Source organism: Oryzias melastigma, linkage group LG3 (assembly GCF_002922805.2).
Source record: "Oryzias melastigma strain HK-1 linkage group LG3, ASM292280v2, whole genome shotgun sequence".
NCBI classification, from domain to species: Eukaryota; Metazoa; Chordata; class Actinopteri; order Beloniformes; family Adrianichthyidae; genus Oryzias; species Oryzias melastigma.
In genome coordinates, this window is record NC_050514.1 from 16,468,649 (window position 1) to 16,483,212 (window position 14,564).

Here is a 14,564-nt window from a genome sequence, read left to right on the forward strand (position 1 = left end):
GGATTTCAGTGTCAGGGCAGGAAAAGCTCGAGACAGAAAAAAGGGAGAAACAGAGGGGGAAAAAGAAAAAAAAAAGAGGAGGAGAGAGATTTGTAAGGTTGTGACAGTTAACGGTGCACTGGAGCATGAAACGGCTGTTTGCATGTGACTGACCACATTTCTATCAGCAAATAACTCAATGATACGGTGGATCTCTCGTAGACATACGGCTTGTCTTTCTGGTGGCACACCTCTGGACTTTTTTTTTTTTTTTTTTTCGTGCCTCTGCTGTGTGCATCAGATAGGTCTGTGATGTTGTACTCCTCACCTTTTCGCCCCTTAGGCCCCAACTCCCTCAAACCCATTCCTCTGATTTCCCTATTTCCCATTAGGCCACCCTTATAGCATCATCTCATTGCATCCCAAACTCCCCGTTGCAGTCCCCTGCCTGCCTGACTGTGCGGCTGCTGCTCCTGCAGAGATAACCACACTGCGTCCAGGTAGAGAGCAGCCTGCTGATGGCATAGATTACCTGTATTGTCAAAATAACTAACTCTGCAAAATTCCCACTTTAGTGTGTTTGGACGCAGAGTGAGTATTTGGAATGAAGGTCTGGCAGGATATGGTCCTTATTTTATTTTAGTTTATTTTTTTTAACATGCTGCAGATCTGGACAAATTCCAAACAAGAGCTTAAGTACAACTTTTTGCTTGCTCATGTATATCCACATGAAACTGGTGTGCCCATATGTAGTCTGAAGGAGACACCCACGCCGCACACGGGAAATGTGAACACAACTTTGTACGAGTTCAACTTCAAGTCAAATCAAGTTCTTTGAACACAGCACCTGATTTGGGTCATTGCATTTGGGGATTGATCCTTTAAGTTGCGTCGATGTTGAGTATTGATGCTAAGCCGCTGTCGCATGACATTCGTAAAACACAGCTTTCTTTCTTTTATGGATGGGGAAAATCAAATCAAGCACCGACCGCACTTTACATAAACATGTTTGGAATGTGAAGGTTGATGTAAAAGAGAATCTTTGTGAGCCGAAGTAGCTAAACTTTCCCGTCCGAGAGGATGAATGAGTGTAACTGTAAGATTTGAAACCAGAATTGCCTTTTTTCTGACATACTACCAATAAAACCCATTTGACAGGCGGAGCATATTTTACAATATGAAATAACTTTATGGATATTGTCAGAATTTTAGCATATCTAAGCTTGAATGTTTGGGTAGAATTTGCATTTTTTTTTTGCCATTTCTAGCGTAGTTGGTGAGTTTGCAAGAACAAATGTGGAGTCTGTGCAGCTGAAGAAAAGAGTAGTCTTTGACAAAAATGCCACAGGTGACTGTGAGCTCTCTGTTTCTGCTTCTTTGATGTCAGCTCCACCAGCCTGTTTGGATTTTGATACCTGAGAGCCAAACTTCTGCTCTCTTTTGCCTCTTTGCAGCTCCCATTTTTTAAAACTTTGTAATTGGGATTGACTGGAACTATAGGCAAAACTGCTAATATTCAAGAATGATTAATTACCAGTGAGTCCGTTCAATGTTTGATTTAGGTGATGGCAACAGAAAAAGTGCTCAGCAAACACAGGCTCTCCACTGCACCACAGGGACTCCTAAATTTCTAATATCATGTGGCTTTGCTCATCTGTTGCAATTATGAATTCTTTTATTTTTCCCGTCTCATATTAAAAATTTACTTCAACAATCAGTGAATAAAGAATACATCTCCTGATGCTTTAATCTCCTCATTGTACTCAATTAACATCAAATCATAAATTCAAAGCATTCTTGATAATAATGGCCTCTGCAATTATAAGAGCTCTCACTTATTTAAACAAAGAGTTCATTGAATTACTTTTCATCTTATTTGAGGTTTTAGCAGCAGGCAGGGACTGTTGATGTCGTCTGAATGGCTGCTAATGTTAAGTTAATCATGTGTATGTGTGAATACAGGAGCGGGTGTCTGCCGCTGGAGCACAGTTCACAGAAAACAGTGGAATAGCATTGAGAGGCAAAAGTAGACTTTACACAGTTTGATGTAATTGATGTCATATTTGTTATTTCTTAACAAAAATTCTATTCAAGTTCATCTACACATTAGGAACTGACAAATGTTTTGTTATTTTCTTTGATGTAAGTAGTCTACAATAAAAGAAATGCAAAGAAAGCTTTTGGATGTAAATGTATTTGGTGGCAGCAGCATCACTGCCATGTAGAGCAGATTCCCTTTCAGCTGGGGTCACCAGGGTTCCCTCACTCCTATTGTCACTTCCAGCCTCAAGGCTGCCACTTTCAGATGTGTCTGACTCTGTCAGCCAACCAGCCGCCCACGCCGCGGACTGTGCTTTGCTGCAACTACAATGCGTCTGTATATTTATCCAGTCTAGAGGTGCCGGCTTGTTGGCCCCAGCAATAAAAGGCTGAGGTTCTGCAGTGCAAATTAGTGACAGATCAGCTAAGTGTGACCTCAAAAAAAAAAACCCTTGGCCTTGTTTAATTGCCAGCGCTGAGGCGGACTAATTGCATAAATCAGCTGGTAATGAGATCCTGGCTTATTGTGAAAAACATGATAATGGTGGAAAATGAACATGAATGAGCTTGAAAGCTTTGTCGCCTTCCCAGCTCTCCGGTCTGATCCGTAAATTAGTTTCTCTCTATTGTCTTTATTTGAGGTTCATTTTCACCTTAAAGGGAGGCAGCATCACCACAATTACAGAAACCTCTTTTTGTGCCTTCATAGTAACAGCAAAGTTAAACTATTACTGTAAATCTCACAATCAGATGAAGCATGTATTTAACATAATTTAGCAATGTCAAAGGTCAAATAAACTTTAACATTATAAATTAAAGTGATTTATGCACTAAAATACAATCTGAGATTGCAGAATTTAATAGTCCCTAACAAGGGTGGGCAAACTTTTTGACTTGTGGGCCACAAAGGGCTCTAATATTTGACAGAAGGGCCGGACCAGGATCAGATACGGGGGTGTTTTGGTAATTCACCTCATTAGAGAAAGAAATAACATCAAATCTTAAAGAAAACGTGTTTTATTTTTGATTAATCACAAATATATACATGAGAAAACAGAACATTTGTAAGGTTTTATTTTAAAACTGTGACTTTAGTTCGAATTTTAATGCCATTTGCACCAACGGTTTGACGTTCTTCAGGAAAAACACAAACTTAGAGAAATGCTGCGTTCATGCGGTGTTAGAATGATGGGAAAAATGACTGTCTGACTCGGAGAACACACAAAAATGACAAATCTTCCAACACCAGCTAAATGCAGAATAACTTCCTGCACCTAAACAAAGGTCAATGTATTTAAAGTATAATGTGCAATAGGGAAAATACTATATGGAAAATAAAGAAAATAAGGATCCAGGATCCTGGAGGACCAGATTAAATATTTTAGGGCCGTAGTTTGCCCATCCCTGATCTATAACAAAAAACTTCTGTACCAAAATCAAAAAAAGTAAAAATTGTCCTGAAATTGTTTTAAATATGGGAGTTTTTTTATCCACCAACTTTTAATTGACTATAAAATTATTATGTTTTCCTTGAACAATAATTGTAACTTTATTCTCTAATGAAAGCTCTTCATTTTCGTCTTCTCAAAATGTTGCACAGTCACTTCATTTCAAACAGGGACACTAAAACAAGCAGAACGCAGTCTCTGAATAAATTCAGTATCATTAGCGGGAACTGTTTGATGACAGTCAGCAGAATCAACTAAAACGACTATATGAGAATATGTGAGAGTACATGAAGTAGTTTATTAGGAAAATCAGCAGGCAGCAAAGCAGATTAATGAGGTAGCTGAGTATATTTTAAAAATTGTGTTGAGCAAATGTCTATCAATGACGGCTGCAACAGCAAAGCTGTTGTAGCTCAGATGTGGAGACTCTGACCCTCAGACAAAAATCAATATCATCTGGTGTATTCTCTCTGGCAAATATAGTTAAAAATAGGGTTTCTGTGTTCTGCTTTTAATCCAAATTTAAACCTAACTGCATCTTCTTAAAATGTTTTTTTAATGTAAGAAAATACATGGATATGCATAAATAACACTCCTCTTGTCTCTATTCATCTTCCAGGTTATTTTCATGACTTCAAAACCATCCAGCCTGTGATCACTGGAAGCTGGGGATCGGGTCTTTCAGTTTTTGTAAGTATCACTTTGCCTTTTCAGCTGTCTCTGTCTTGCTGCATGTCTCCTTCACCCCTGCCGTCTTTCACCCACACTCAACACCTGCATTAAATGAGGTGGACAATTGGATAGGCACACAGTGTATGCACAATTAAACGGATTTTAAACCTAAACATTCAGCTCTGAAAAAGTTTATTCTTGCAAGCACTACTTTTGGCTCATCTGGATAATGTTTCTTTTTTGTCCTTTTTTTTAATGTCTTAAAGATGCTGAAAAGTGTCAGATAAAATGCAGCTTTGTCTTGAATAAGGCATCAGTGTGCTGCATTTTTACCTTAAGAGAAGATTTTTTTTTGTTAGATTGGCATTTAAACCAGATCAGAGTTTGTTTATAAAAGTTCAATTTAAAAGGGTTTCCTAAAACTTTTTAAAGTAAAATACAGAAATTAAAGTGCAGCATTATACCTTAAATCAGAGCTGTGTTTCTTTTCCCTGCATGAATATTACTTTAGCACTCTTTGAGCAGATTCAGCCTCTGCCAGAGTTCTAATAAAATTGCATCGATGATATTAAACAAATGAAAGTGAGAAATTTGATATTATTCTGTTCTAAATGTCACCGCTGAGTTGCATTAGAGTGACTGGAAAGCCCTTCAATAACAACTGTGAAATGTCTCTGCATTCAAAGTTCATGGCCATTTACCATTGTTTGATCACGCCATTTCACATTACACAGCGTTGTCTGCTCAGATGAGCATGCACCCGTCTATCAGCGACCTGCCGCCGCCGCTGCTGTTGCTGCAACCTGTTAGGATTGCAAACTGACTTATCAGTCAGGTCAGAACTTCGAAATTGTTGGAGTTGGTTAAGAGATTAAATTTTAATTGTATTATTGTTTTGATAAAAAAAAGTAAAATCTAACAAAAAAGTATGTCATGAATTGACACTAAACATTATTGATAATTATAAGTATAACTATTTATACCTATTGCAGGTCAGAAGTGGCACATTTACTTTGAATATCAAAATTAGGAGCAGTTTTCCTGTGTTAATCATGACTGAAAATACCTTAAAAGAAATTTAAATAATGCCCAGTGGAGCAGAAAAGAAAAATCTGGATAGGTCTTCTCCAAGAGTTCATCATGTTTCTAATAAACCGACTTGAAGTTTGGATGAAAAAGTCTCAAATCCGATGGCTTTTGGTTTATGGGTGTTGCTGTGTTATTACCCGCCTGTCAGTGTTTGTTAGATTTCAATATAACATGAAGTCCTGTCGAGTCGGGTGTAGTTCCGTCCTGCTTACATTTAGTGGATCATATTTTGAATATTTTGATCTGTGGGTTTAATTAATCTCAGAATGTGACAGGAAGTAATTGGGTTTTTGTAGCTCATACAGCTTGCTTAATTACATTCATGCAATTTCATTTGGAAACACCTGAGAGTCTGTAAGACCATCTGAATAGATGCACTCTCTGTTAATGTGCCATTTATCTAATAAGCCACAGCCACACGGTCTCGTAGCGTTTTAGCCCAGTATTGATGGCTCCACTGGAGGGATGCTGGGAGTCATTTTGTCAGAAATTAAATAAACAGCACTTCATCGTGAAATGAAAATGAATTACCTTTGAATGGATACTCTCCATCTATTATTTACCAAACGAGCCTCTTCAGCCCACTGACCCTCCACTGATTGTGGTCAATGTGCTGAACAGAGACTGCTTGACAACGGCTGCTTAAAAAAGATTTTAATTTCATCAGATCCAATCGCTTCTTGGTGAAATCTAATTGTTTCACCTAAATATCTGATTAGATTGTGTGATGTCCAGATGAAAAGCCCAAAACTTGACAATATGCTTTTGTTGTTTTTGTTATTAGGAGTAAAAAATAATTGTTTTGGCTGCTGCTGCTTCTCATGACTGACTTCCCTTTTCCTGTTGGACAGAGTTTTACTCAGTTGGTGCTCCTGCCAAAAACTGAACCCAAGAACAAGCTATTAATGTTCTTGGTACAGCAGCTGTTGAAAGTAATGCAGAACGAAAAGTCTGGTATAGGGTGAATTACCATGAGCTTTTCCCCTAAAAAAAAAAAAAAAAAAAGCCACGAATCGTCTCCAACTGATAATGCACCACAACGCCGGAGCGTGAAATCTGTGTTGCGTTGAAAGTAGCCAGTTAATTGATTTGCAAATTATTTAAAGTTTGTGGCACCCAGGGGAGTGCTAGGCTCTAATGACAGCCCATTTCAGAAGAGCTGAAAAACTCGCCCTGGCTGAGGCTGTATTACATTGTAACTGTAAACTGACAAATGTAATCTGAGCCCGGAGATAAAGCATTATTGTGTGTCCAACACAAGTCATTTTGCAACATGTTTTCTTTTCCTAATCAAATACTGGGAAACCAAAAATTACACATTTGAAAAAAACAAGCACTGAGAGGATTTTTCTTTCAAGAAAAGAAGAATATCACATATCAATCAGTTAAACTTTCATGTTTGCTTAGTACATTCTTATTATTTTTGTTCCTAATCAATAGCCACTGTTGCCTCTGAGATGGATCAAATAAAAATCAGAAAATTAAAAAATATCAGACGTCTGCATTTCAAATTAAACTCTGTTTTGGTTTTAGATCTGGAATGTGGGAGAGATGCTCACCATTATGGCTTATATAAGTGCAGGTGATGCCACTGAAGTGTATTCGTTGTGACATCCTCAGGTTGTAGGACTATTTAAAGTTTGATTTACAACAAGAGCTGCTATGTTAATTGTGGAGCTCCTCTGAAGCGTGAAGAAATGAAGTGTTATCAAGTGGATGGACGTAAATGCACAACAGGATCATCTTAAAGCAGCCCAGTTTGTTTTCCATTGCCTTAGTGGAAGTTTTTGTGTCTCCGTATTAGTATCAAGAAGCCTCTAATCTCGACCCATTAGCAACTGCTGTCATTCAGACACACGGTGTCGGCCCAATTTAAATAAAATGAAATGAAGATAGTTGTTTCTGCTCCCTTGGCTTCACTCATTGCCATAAACATATGCTCTGTGCCCCGCTTCCTTCCATCTTATTTATGACTTTAATTTGTTGTGTGGGCTGCACAAGAAATCAAATTTAATCCAATCCTCCCAGGGATGCTGTCATATAATAACATGGTAATTTCTGTGTATCCTTTTGAAAAATGAGGAAATTAATTCTTCCTGACATGTTCTAATTATTCCAGTGTGAACGGTGGATGGGCTACCCTGCTTCCCCCCCCTATGTGTCAGTTGCCGACGGGTGGCGAGGTGCTAATGCTGACCAGCAGCGCGTTTAATTTGAAACATGAGCAGACACCTTTCAACACACCTTCCTAATGTTGGAGTGGCTCACACAAATTAATTCACTACTCATCTGGCAACTCTGATTGAGATGTGTCTTTCTGCACAGGAGTGTGTGTTTGTGTTTGCATGAGTAAAGGTGCGCGGGGAGGTTCATGGGACATTGTTGCTATTAGTAAAAGCAACACTTAGTGTTCGTGTGTATCCTCAAGTGTATAGGCGTAAGTGGCAGTGTGAAATGATGTATGGATGAATCAGGTATCCCAATTCTTTGGGGGTTGTCTAGTTTTTCCAATGGTGTGATGCTTCAAATTAGACTGAAATTATACTTTTTCCACAATCAGCAGAACATTTTCACACATTTCACCGGACTGCTGAAAGCACAGAGAGTATTATTTAATTAGAATATCAACAGGCACTCTTTAACTTATCATTGACTTTTGTAAACACTAACCTTGAAACAAAGATCCCATCGTTTGACCGATATGAAGGATTGTTTAAAGTCCCCCTCCAACTATATTTTTATCTATTGTAAAATCGTTTCCGGTGGTCTTTTATTAGTAGTTCTTAGCCAAAACCAAAAGGCCGGTTTTGCAGGAGTTCTTTAGAGATTCGCTTCTGAGTTGTGGCAAGACTGTTGATGCAGAAGTAATCCTACTCTGATATCCCATCATCCCTTTGTTTTCACTCTCTCCCGGTAGCTCACAGACCCTCACAACCCCAAGCTAAGTTTAGCGGTGCAACAAAAAGGGTGAGCAATTTCGTAGCTATCCAGCTGTACAGATTTGAGCCAGATGCCAGCTCAGATGAGGACAATGAAAAGGATGAATGCATTTGTCTGCACGTAAATGCATCAGTATGAAGCTCAGCAGGGACTCACCCGTTTCAGTATCTGTGTCACAACTGAGAGCTTTTTCAAACCACTGGTTTTCATCTGCTCCTGATCCATAACGATTTGATAAAAAAATACTCAGAAAAACATTTTAAATCTTAAATTGATTTTTAAATATCCTCCATCATCAGGAAAAATGCTAAAAGAACACGTTAAAAAAAAAAACACAATTTTTTTTGCTGTGATTCTTCAAGTTTTGATGAAACAAGCTTTGAAAAGTTCTACATTTTTGTCAAAATGGGGTCTGAACGAAGTTTGCAGAATGGCAGATTCATTCAAATGATGTGCCGCATCTGCAGGCGAGAGAAAATAAACAAAACGTAAGGAATTTCTCAAACTGAGTTAGATCCGCAGAACTGCAACTGATTTGGTGGTTGACGCCGGTTCAGTAAAAAAAAATGAAAAAAAAAAAATATAAAAAATAAAACAGAGGGCTTACAGTCGTGGCGTCACGATGGAGAAGAGAGCACGGCTTTGTTAGTAGTGGGTGGGTCGCCCTGTGACTCAGAAGGTTGAGGCGTCAACACGGCTGTCTTGCCCATGGGGATTAAAGTATGCCCCCGCCCCCCACACCCAGCAGGGTTAATCACTGCCATTTTGGATCCATGCAGAGGAAGCAAACACACTCTGCATCACTGTGGAACAACTGAGACACCAGCCATCAGTTAGGCGGCCTCTGCAGCAGCTCTGTAGACAGAAGCACTTCCCAGGTTTGCTTTCACTCTGTGCAATAACATTCTTGGAGCCAAAGTTCTTCGACGTTTGAAAAAATGTTTGGAGTTCCTGGATCTTACTTTCTATATAGTCCTCTTTAATTAATTTTCTCATAAACTTTTATTTCATGAATACCCTAATTAACCTGGGATCTAGTAACGTGTGCGATCTGTGTAGCTAACCTTTGTGTCTCACTGAGGACCGTGCACTTGGTGAGCTTGTTAATGACTAAAGACTGATAGTGTCGTCCTGTGCCAAGACCCACATGGCTGCTGGCGGTGCATTAAATCAGCAGTCAATTTAACTGGAAGTTTGAAATCTGGGCTGGGTTAAGGGGATGTGCTGAGGCCGTGTTCATATCTAGCTTGTTGTCCATATGGTACTGCTTTAATAGAGCACATTTGTTACAGATGGTGGGAGACTTGGTAAAACAGAGGCAGCTTTTGGCAGCAGCTCATTTCTTGACAGGGCTGCCGCTCTGCTCAGACTGGTCCAGGCCAACTTGTGATGTCTACGCGCACTTTTTCATTCTCATTAAAAAGTCCGGCCTGGAATTGTGGTCAAGCCTTAATTTAGTTTTTTGTTGTTTTTTATTATTAGTGTGCGTTGGTTTTCATTTGCTCAGTCGGTTTTGGACACACTCTTCAAACTCATGCTTAACTTTCTCAGTCCACAATGAGGTTGAAGACAGCCCATAAACCTGAGAAAGATCAAAAACACAGAATAAAACAATAACAGCTGGAAAAATATCAGCTTTTTGTTTTTAAATCTTACATGCAAATTTAAAAAGTCACTAAAATTTTCACCGGCTTCAGGTTGTAAAATCAAATGCTCCCCCTGTTCTGTCTCTTATCAAAAAATGAAAAGAATATATAGTTAATAAACTTAACGTACTCAAAATGAATTCAGTTTCATTGTTTTGGTTTGTGTGTCTGCCATCAAGTATGTGTGCTTTTTGCACTCAGAGAAGTGAGGAGACACGCTTGATCTGCTCTGCACTGTTTGACGGTTGTTTTCTCACGTTGTCACTGGCTTGGTGTGCTGTGGCACGGTGATGGTATTATGTGCGCTGAGCCCAACACAGTGGAGAAAAGAGCAGAGCTGCAGTACCCCTGGCTATGCCACTCACGCCTCCCTAGACACCTCACTGTGAGAAAAGTCTCGGCTGAGCCCTCTGGGCCTCGTGGTTCCCTGCTTCGCTAAGTGCTGGCCAGACTGAAAGGCACAGTGTCCTTGGGCCGGGCTCATTCTTTCCATTCTCTCAGAGGTTTTGTCTCGTAAGCCAAGAGTGCAAAGGGGAGAAAATGCCAAATTACACCCATGTCACTAAAACTTAGGGTGGTTAACATCCAAGATGATTTTTTTTTTGCGGCTGAATTTTGTGTTTTGAAACGATAAAGAAGGGGCAACATAAAAGAGGATGTTCAGAAAAGAATCTTTTTTTATGAATGGTCCAAAAGTGCATAATTTTTACAGAAGAACTTTTAATGTGCTGACTTTATTGCACTAAAAACTCAAGGGTCATAAAATTGAATAAAAGACTATTGGACATATAAAATCTTGAAGTTGATAGGTCTATATGAATTTTTGCAAGGCCTCCATAGACATGTTTAGAAATCTGTTGAAGTCCTCAGTGAAATAATTACATTTTAACCACTGGTAAAATTTCCACTTACTAATGCATTTCTTCATATTTCTCACTGTTCTGTACCACTGAAAACCACGTTTTTGCAAAGTCTAATCAATTCTCAGCCAGTTTGAAGATAATAAAAATGCATATGACACAGTAACACAGCCCTAAGGAAACCTCTTGTGAGCCATTTTCAGCCATGTGTCTCCAGTATTTTTGTGGGAGAGCCTTTTGAAGGGCCAATACAAGTGGTGACATCATGACCACATCCCTTTGCCTCATTGGTGCTGCGAATCCCAGCTTGAGGTCCCTTGCGGCCGAACGTGCAGGAGCCACAGTAGTTTCGTCACACATGGGCTGCAGCTGGACCACCGCTAGCTGCTCTGAGCGGGCTGGCTCTGCGGTTACTCCGCTGGATGTACATGCAGAGAGTGGTGGAAACAGGCCGTATAGAGATCAGCAGGCACATGCAAACATATCATCAGGCTCTCAGTTCAAACCAATGCTGTATGCAAATCCACTCCCTCTGTGGAAAAAAAAGGTATAATTAATGATGTCAGTTCATGAAAAGAAAGGATCTTAGTCATATTTCTGCTTTAATTAAAGACATAAGACCTTATGCAGGAGAAAAAATGCATGATCTATGTGTTCTTTCATTTCCTCTTTCTTCTCTTTCCTCCACCCCCCCTTGTTTCTCCTTGCTCTTATTCTTGATTATTTCTCATTTCATAGTGAAAATGGTTCTCTGTGATTTCTCCTGCCAGAACCCCACGCGCTGACATGGAGGGCTTTCTTCGTAGCAGCTTTTTACTGAGGTTAGTTTCATTTCCGTTGTTGCTATTTAGGATCACAAACCGGGCAGGGGTGGTAGCGGGCTCACCGGGACGAAGCACTCTGTTAGCCATGGAGTCCCGCCCCCCATGTGTGCATGCACATGTTTGTGTGTGCGCATGCGTTTGTATATTTGAATACTGTCAAACAGTGTTAATGCATTTACCCTGACTGTGTGTTACGATTGTCTTCATAGGGTTCAGTGGCATGCAATCAACAACTTATAGGACCAACTTGTATTCAGTATAAAATTAAATGCATATGCAAATAGTTATAATATTTGACTTTTTTTGTAGCAATGAACATTTTACAAAAATTGCAAAAATATTTTTAAAACTCAACTCAACTTAAGGTATTAAAAACCAGTAAGAAACACAGAACAATAGTTTTGTTAGAACTAAAATTGTCTTAGATTACTTTTTAACAAGTTCTTTATAGCTAAAAATATACAAAATACTTGTTAAAAAATTAACAGTAAAATGAGATTATAGAATATTTCTACAATATTTCTTTAATAATCACAAAAATCCTGTTAGTTGTGTGATCATATTTTCTGATTTGCGATTTCTTTGCATACTTCCATCAGACCCGACTGGATGTTCACACGTACAGTACAGAACTCCTCTCTCTTTTTTTTAGATTGTGTTTCCATTTTCTTTGCGTTTTTACAGTTTTTAACAACCTCCAGGTCAGGCCCTCTATGTCTTTGTACTCCACGCTCTTGTCTAACCACTCGCCTCAGCTGTCCTCCCTTAACCATCCTAATCAGGGATGTTGAGCAAATTGTTAGCCTATCAGTCTCATGATGCCCAGTTGTTTCCTGTTTGTGTTGAACCCAAACGAAAGATTTACTTTTTTTTTTGTCTTTACCCTTTCTGCGATTCTAATTAAAAATTTGTGCTGTCATTACACACAGAGGAAATAAATAAGCATGCTTATTTACCATTGGCTCCTTTCCTAGTCAGCCACCTTCTATGGGCTGCAGTGTTGCTCCCTAATTAGGGCTGGCTCATTAAAAGCCACAGCAGCAGCATCTGCCTTTCAAAGCTGCTGTCAGACAAACTTTACTAAAGCTAATGAATCCTCTTTGATTTCTTTTTCAAAAGGTCACTTATTTGATTAAATTAACAGCATTTTTTTTCAGAACTGTTGGGGGCATTTTAAAAAGAAAGGACAATTTGGTACCATTACCTTTGGTATTTAAAGCATCCTTTGATAATTCAATATAAACATCTTTTACCAATTTTAGATAAATAGATCAGTGATTAGGTATAAAATCGCAAGAAAAAATGATTTGGAGATTAATTCTGAAACTGAATGCTTTTCGTAATGTTGATAACAATATTTGTCTTTTACTTTTCTTTGTATTGCACCAATTTATGTGCTGCAGTCTGACTATTATACCACTGAAAGTGTGCTGTCTTTGCTCATTTTCTTTTCTTCTTCAAAAATGGATGACAGTGTTTAACTTTTACAACCTGTCAAAACCCCTTCAGTGAATAACTAACAAAGATGTAGTCTGTTGAATCCTGTAGGATAAGCGTGAAAGCGCAGAGAGAGCCTGGTCCAAAGAGATATTTTAGTTACTGAGAAAACAAAAATGACCCTTAACCTCATTGTTTCCCAACATTTTCCTCCCACAGCTGTGACAAAACACTGATTATTCTAAGTGAGCACATTATTGCACTGCAAATCCACATCCTTCTGTCAATGTATTTTTTTTAATTAAAGGCAGCAGCAGAAAGATATCACTCAGGCTAAGGCCTTGACAATCAAGGCAAGATTAAAGGGAGGCTTTGCTTCGGGGTTAGTCCTTTTACTTTGATAGAACTTGTGTCCTGGAGTGGGCAGGGGCTGTGTGGTGGGTAAAAACGCCAAAAAGGATTGAAGTGGAAAAACATCCTACTTAGATATTTTTCTACTAGAATCCCACTGGCTTGTGGCAAAGCAAGAGAATTACAGTTGACCAATCAGGGCTTGAAGTGTAGACATGCAGGTTTGTTGTACAACTTCATATCTGAGCGATACACCAGATGGGTCTTTCGCTAGTGGAATGAGTCATGAGTTTGGTTTTGAGTCAGACGTGAAGCGAGTTTCTGCAGGGGTATCCACTTTCATTTTTAACCAACCACTACGTCTTAATGATGGCACCTGATATCAAGCATTTGTGTGCAAAAAATACATAATAAATGAAGAATGCACATCTAAACTTTTTATTCGCCTCAAAGCTCAAAGGCTTTGTTTTATCTGGTGACAATATTGTGTTAGGAATTCTCATTATTTCTCAGCTGAAGTTTTGTCTTTGTTTTTTTTTACAGTTTGCCGGTGCCTTTAATAGACAATCGTACTTGTAAAGATGCTTTTTGTTGAGAAGAGGTGTTTTCTCTTTACATCAATTTTTCATTTGCTTAGGAAAAAAAAAAAACATTTAACTGGTTTTTGTTTGTGTAGTCATAGCAACTGGGAAAATGAGAGTTAGCGCGATGGAGAAAGGGGAACTGAATGCAGAGAGAAGGAGAGATGAGCACTGAAAAAAAGAGAGATGTTCAGGCTCAACTTACTCCCAGTGGGCAGGACCTCCCCTTACATTTCTGCCATTATTTGATGTAATGAAAGGAGAAAGTGTGCAACATTGAGATTGTTAATTAATTTAGTCTAACAAGATGAAGATAAATGAAACCCACTGAAGGTTGACTACACTAAGGGCCCCACTTAGCATTCCTCCTGCCCTCAAGCCCTGTTTCTCTTTGCTCCTTTACAATGGAGCAGAAGCTAATAACTTCAGCTCTGTGTTTGTACAAGAGTTTTCAACCTGCCGGTTTTGATTTTTTTCTTCCTGTTAATCACTATTTTTTTTTCTATTTTCAAAATGACTCAACTTCTCTTAAATTATGCAAATGTGTACACAAATAATCCTTTTTCTGAATTGTTTAGTCATGTCAGACAAACATACATTCAATGGGAACTAGAAATGTAGGTGCTGCCTAAATGTGTTCCTTCAGTTGTTTTGGTTTTTACTCCAAAATCTTTTTATTTGTGGCTTTGTTGAAAAA

General features: G+C 38.8%; 1 protein-coding gene across 2 annotated transcripts in view; it reads left to right on the plus strand.

The window, feature by feature from the left end:
* Positions 1-14,564, plus strand: part of sox6 (SRY-box transcription factor 6) — a 123,125-nt gene that overhangs the window by 15,240 nt on the left and 93,321 nt on the right. For both annotated transcript variants that reach the window (XM_024295627.2, XM_024295628.2), the window contains exons 2-3: positions 4,087-4,157; positions 11,445-11,495. In XM_024295627.2, coding sequence (XP_024151395.1) covers positions 11,461-11,495 — 35 coding nt within the window. In that variant the 5' untranslated portion in view covers positions 4,087-4,157; positions 11,445-11,460. The remainder of the gene's footprint in view (positions 1-4,086; positions 4,158-11,444; positions 11,496-14,564) is intronic.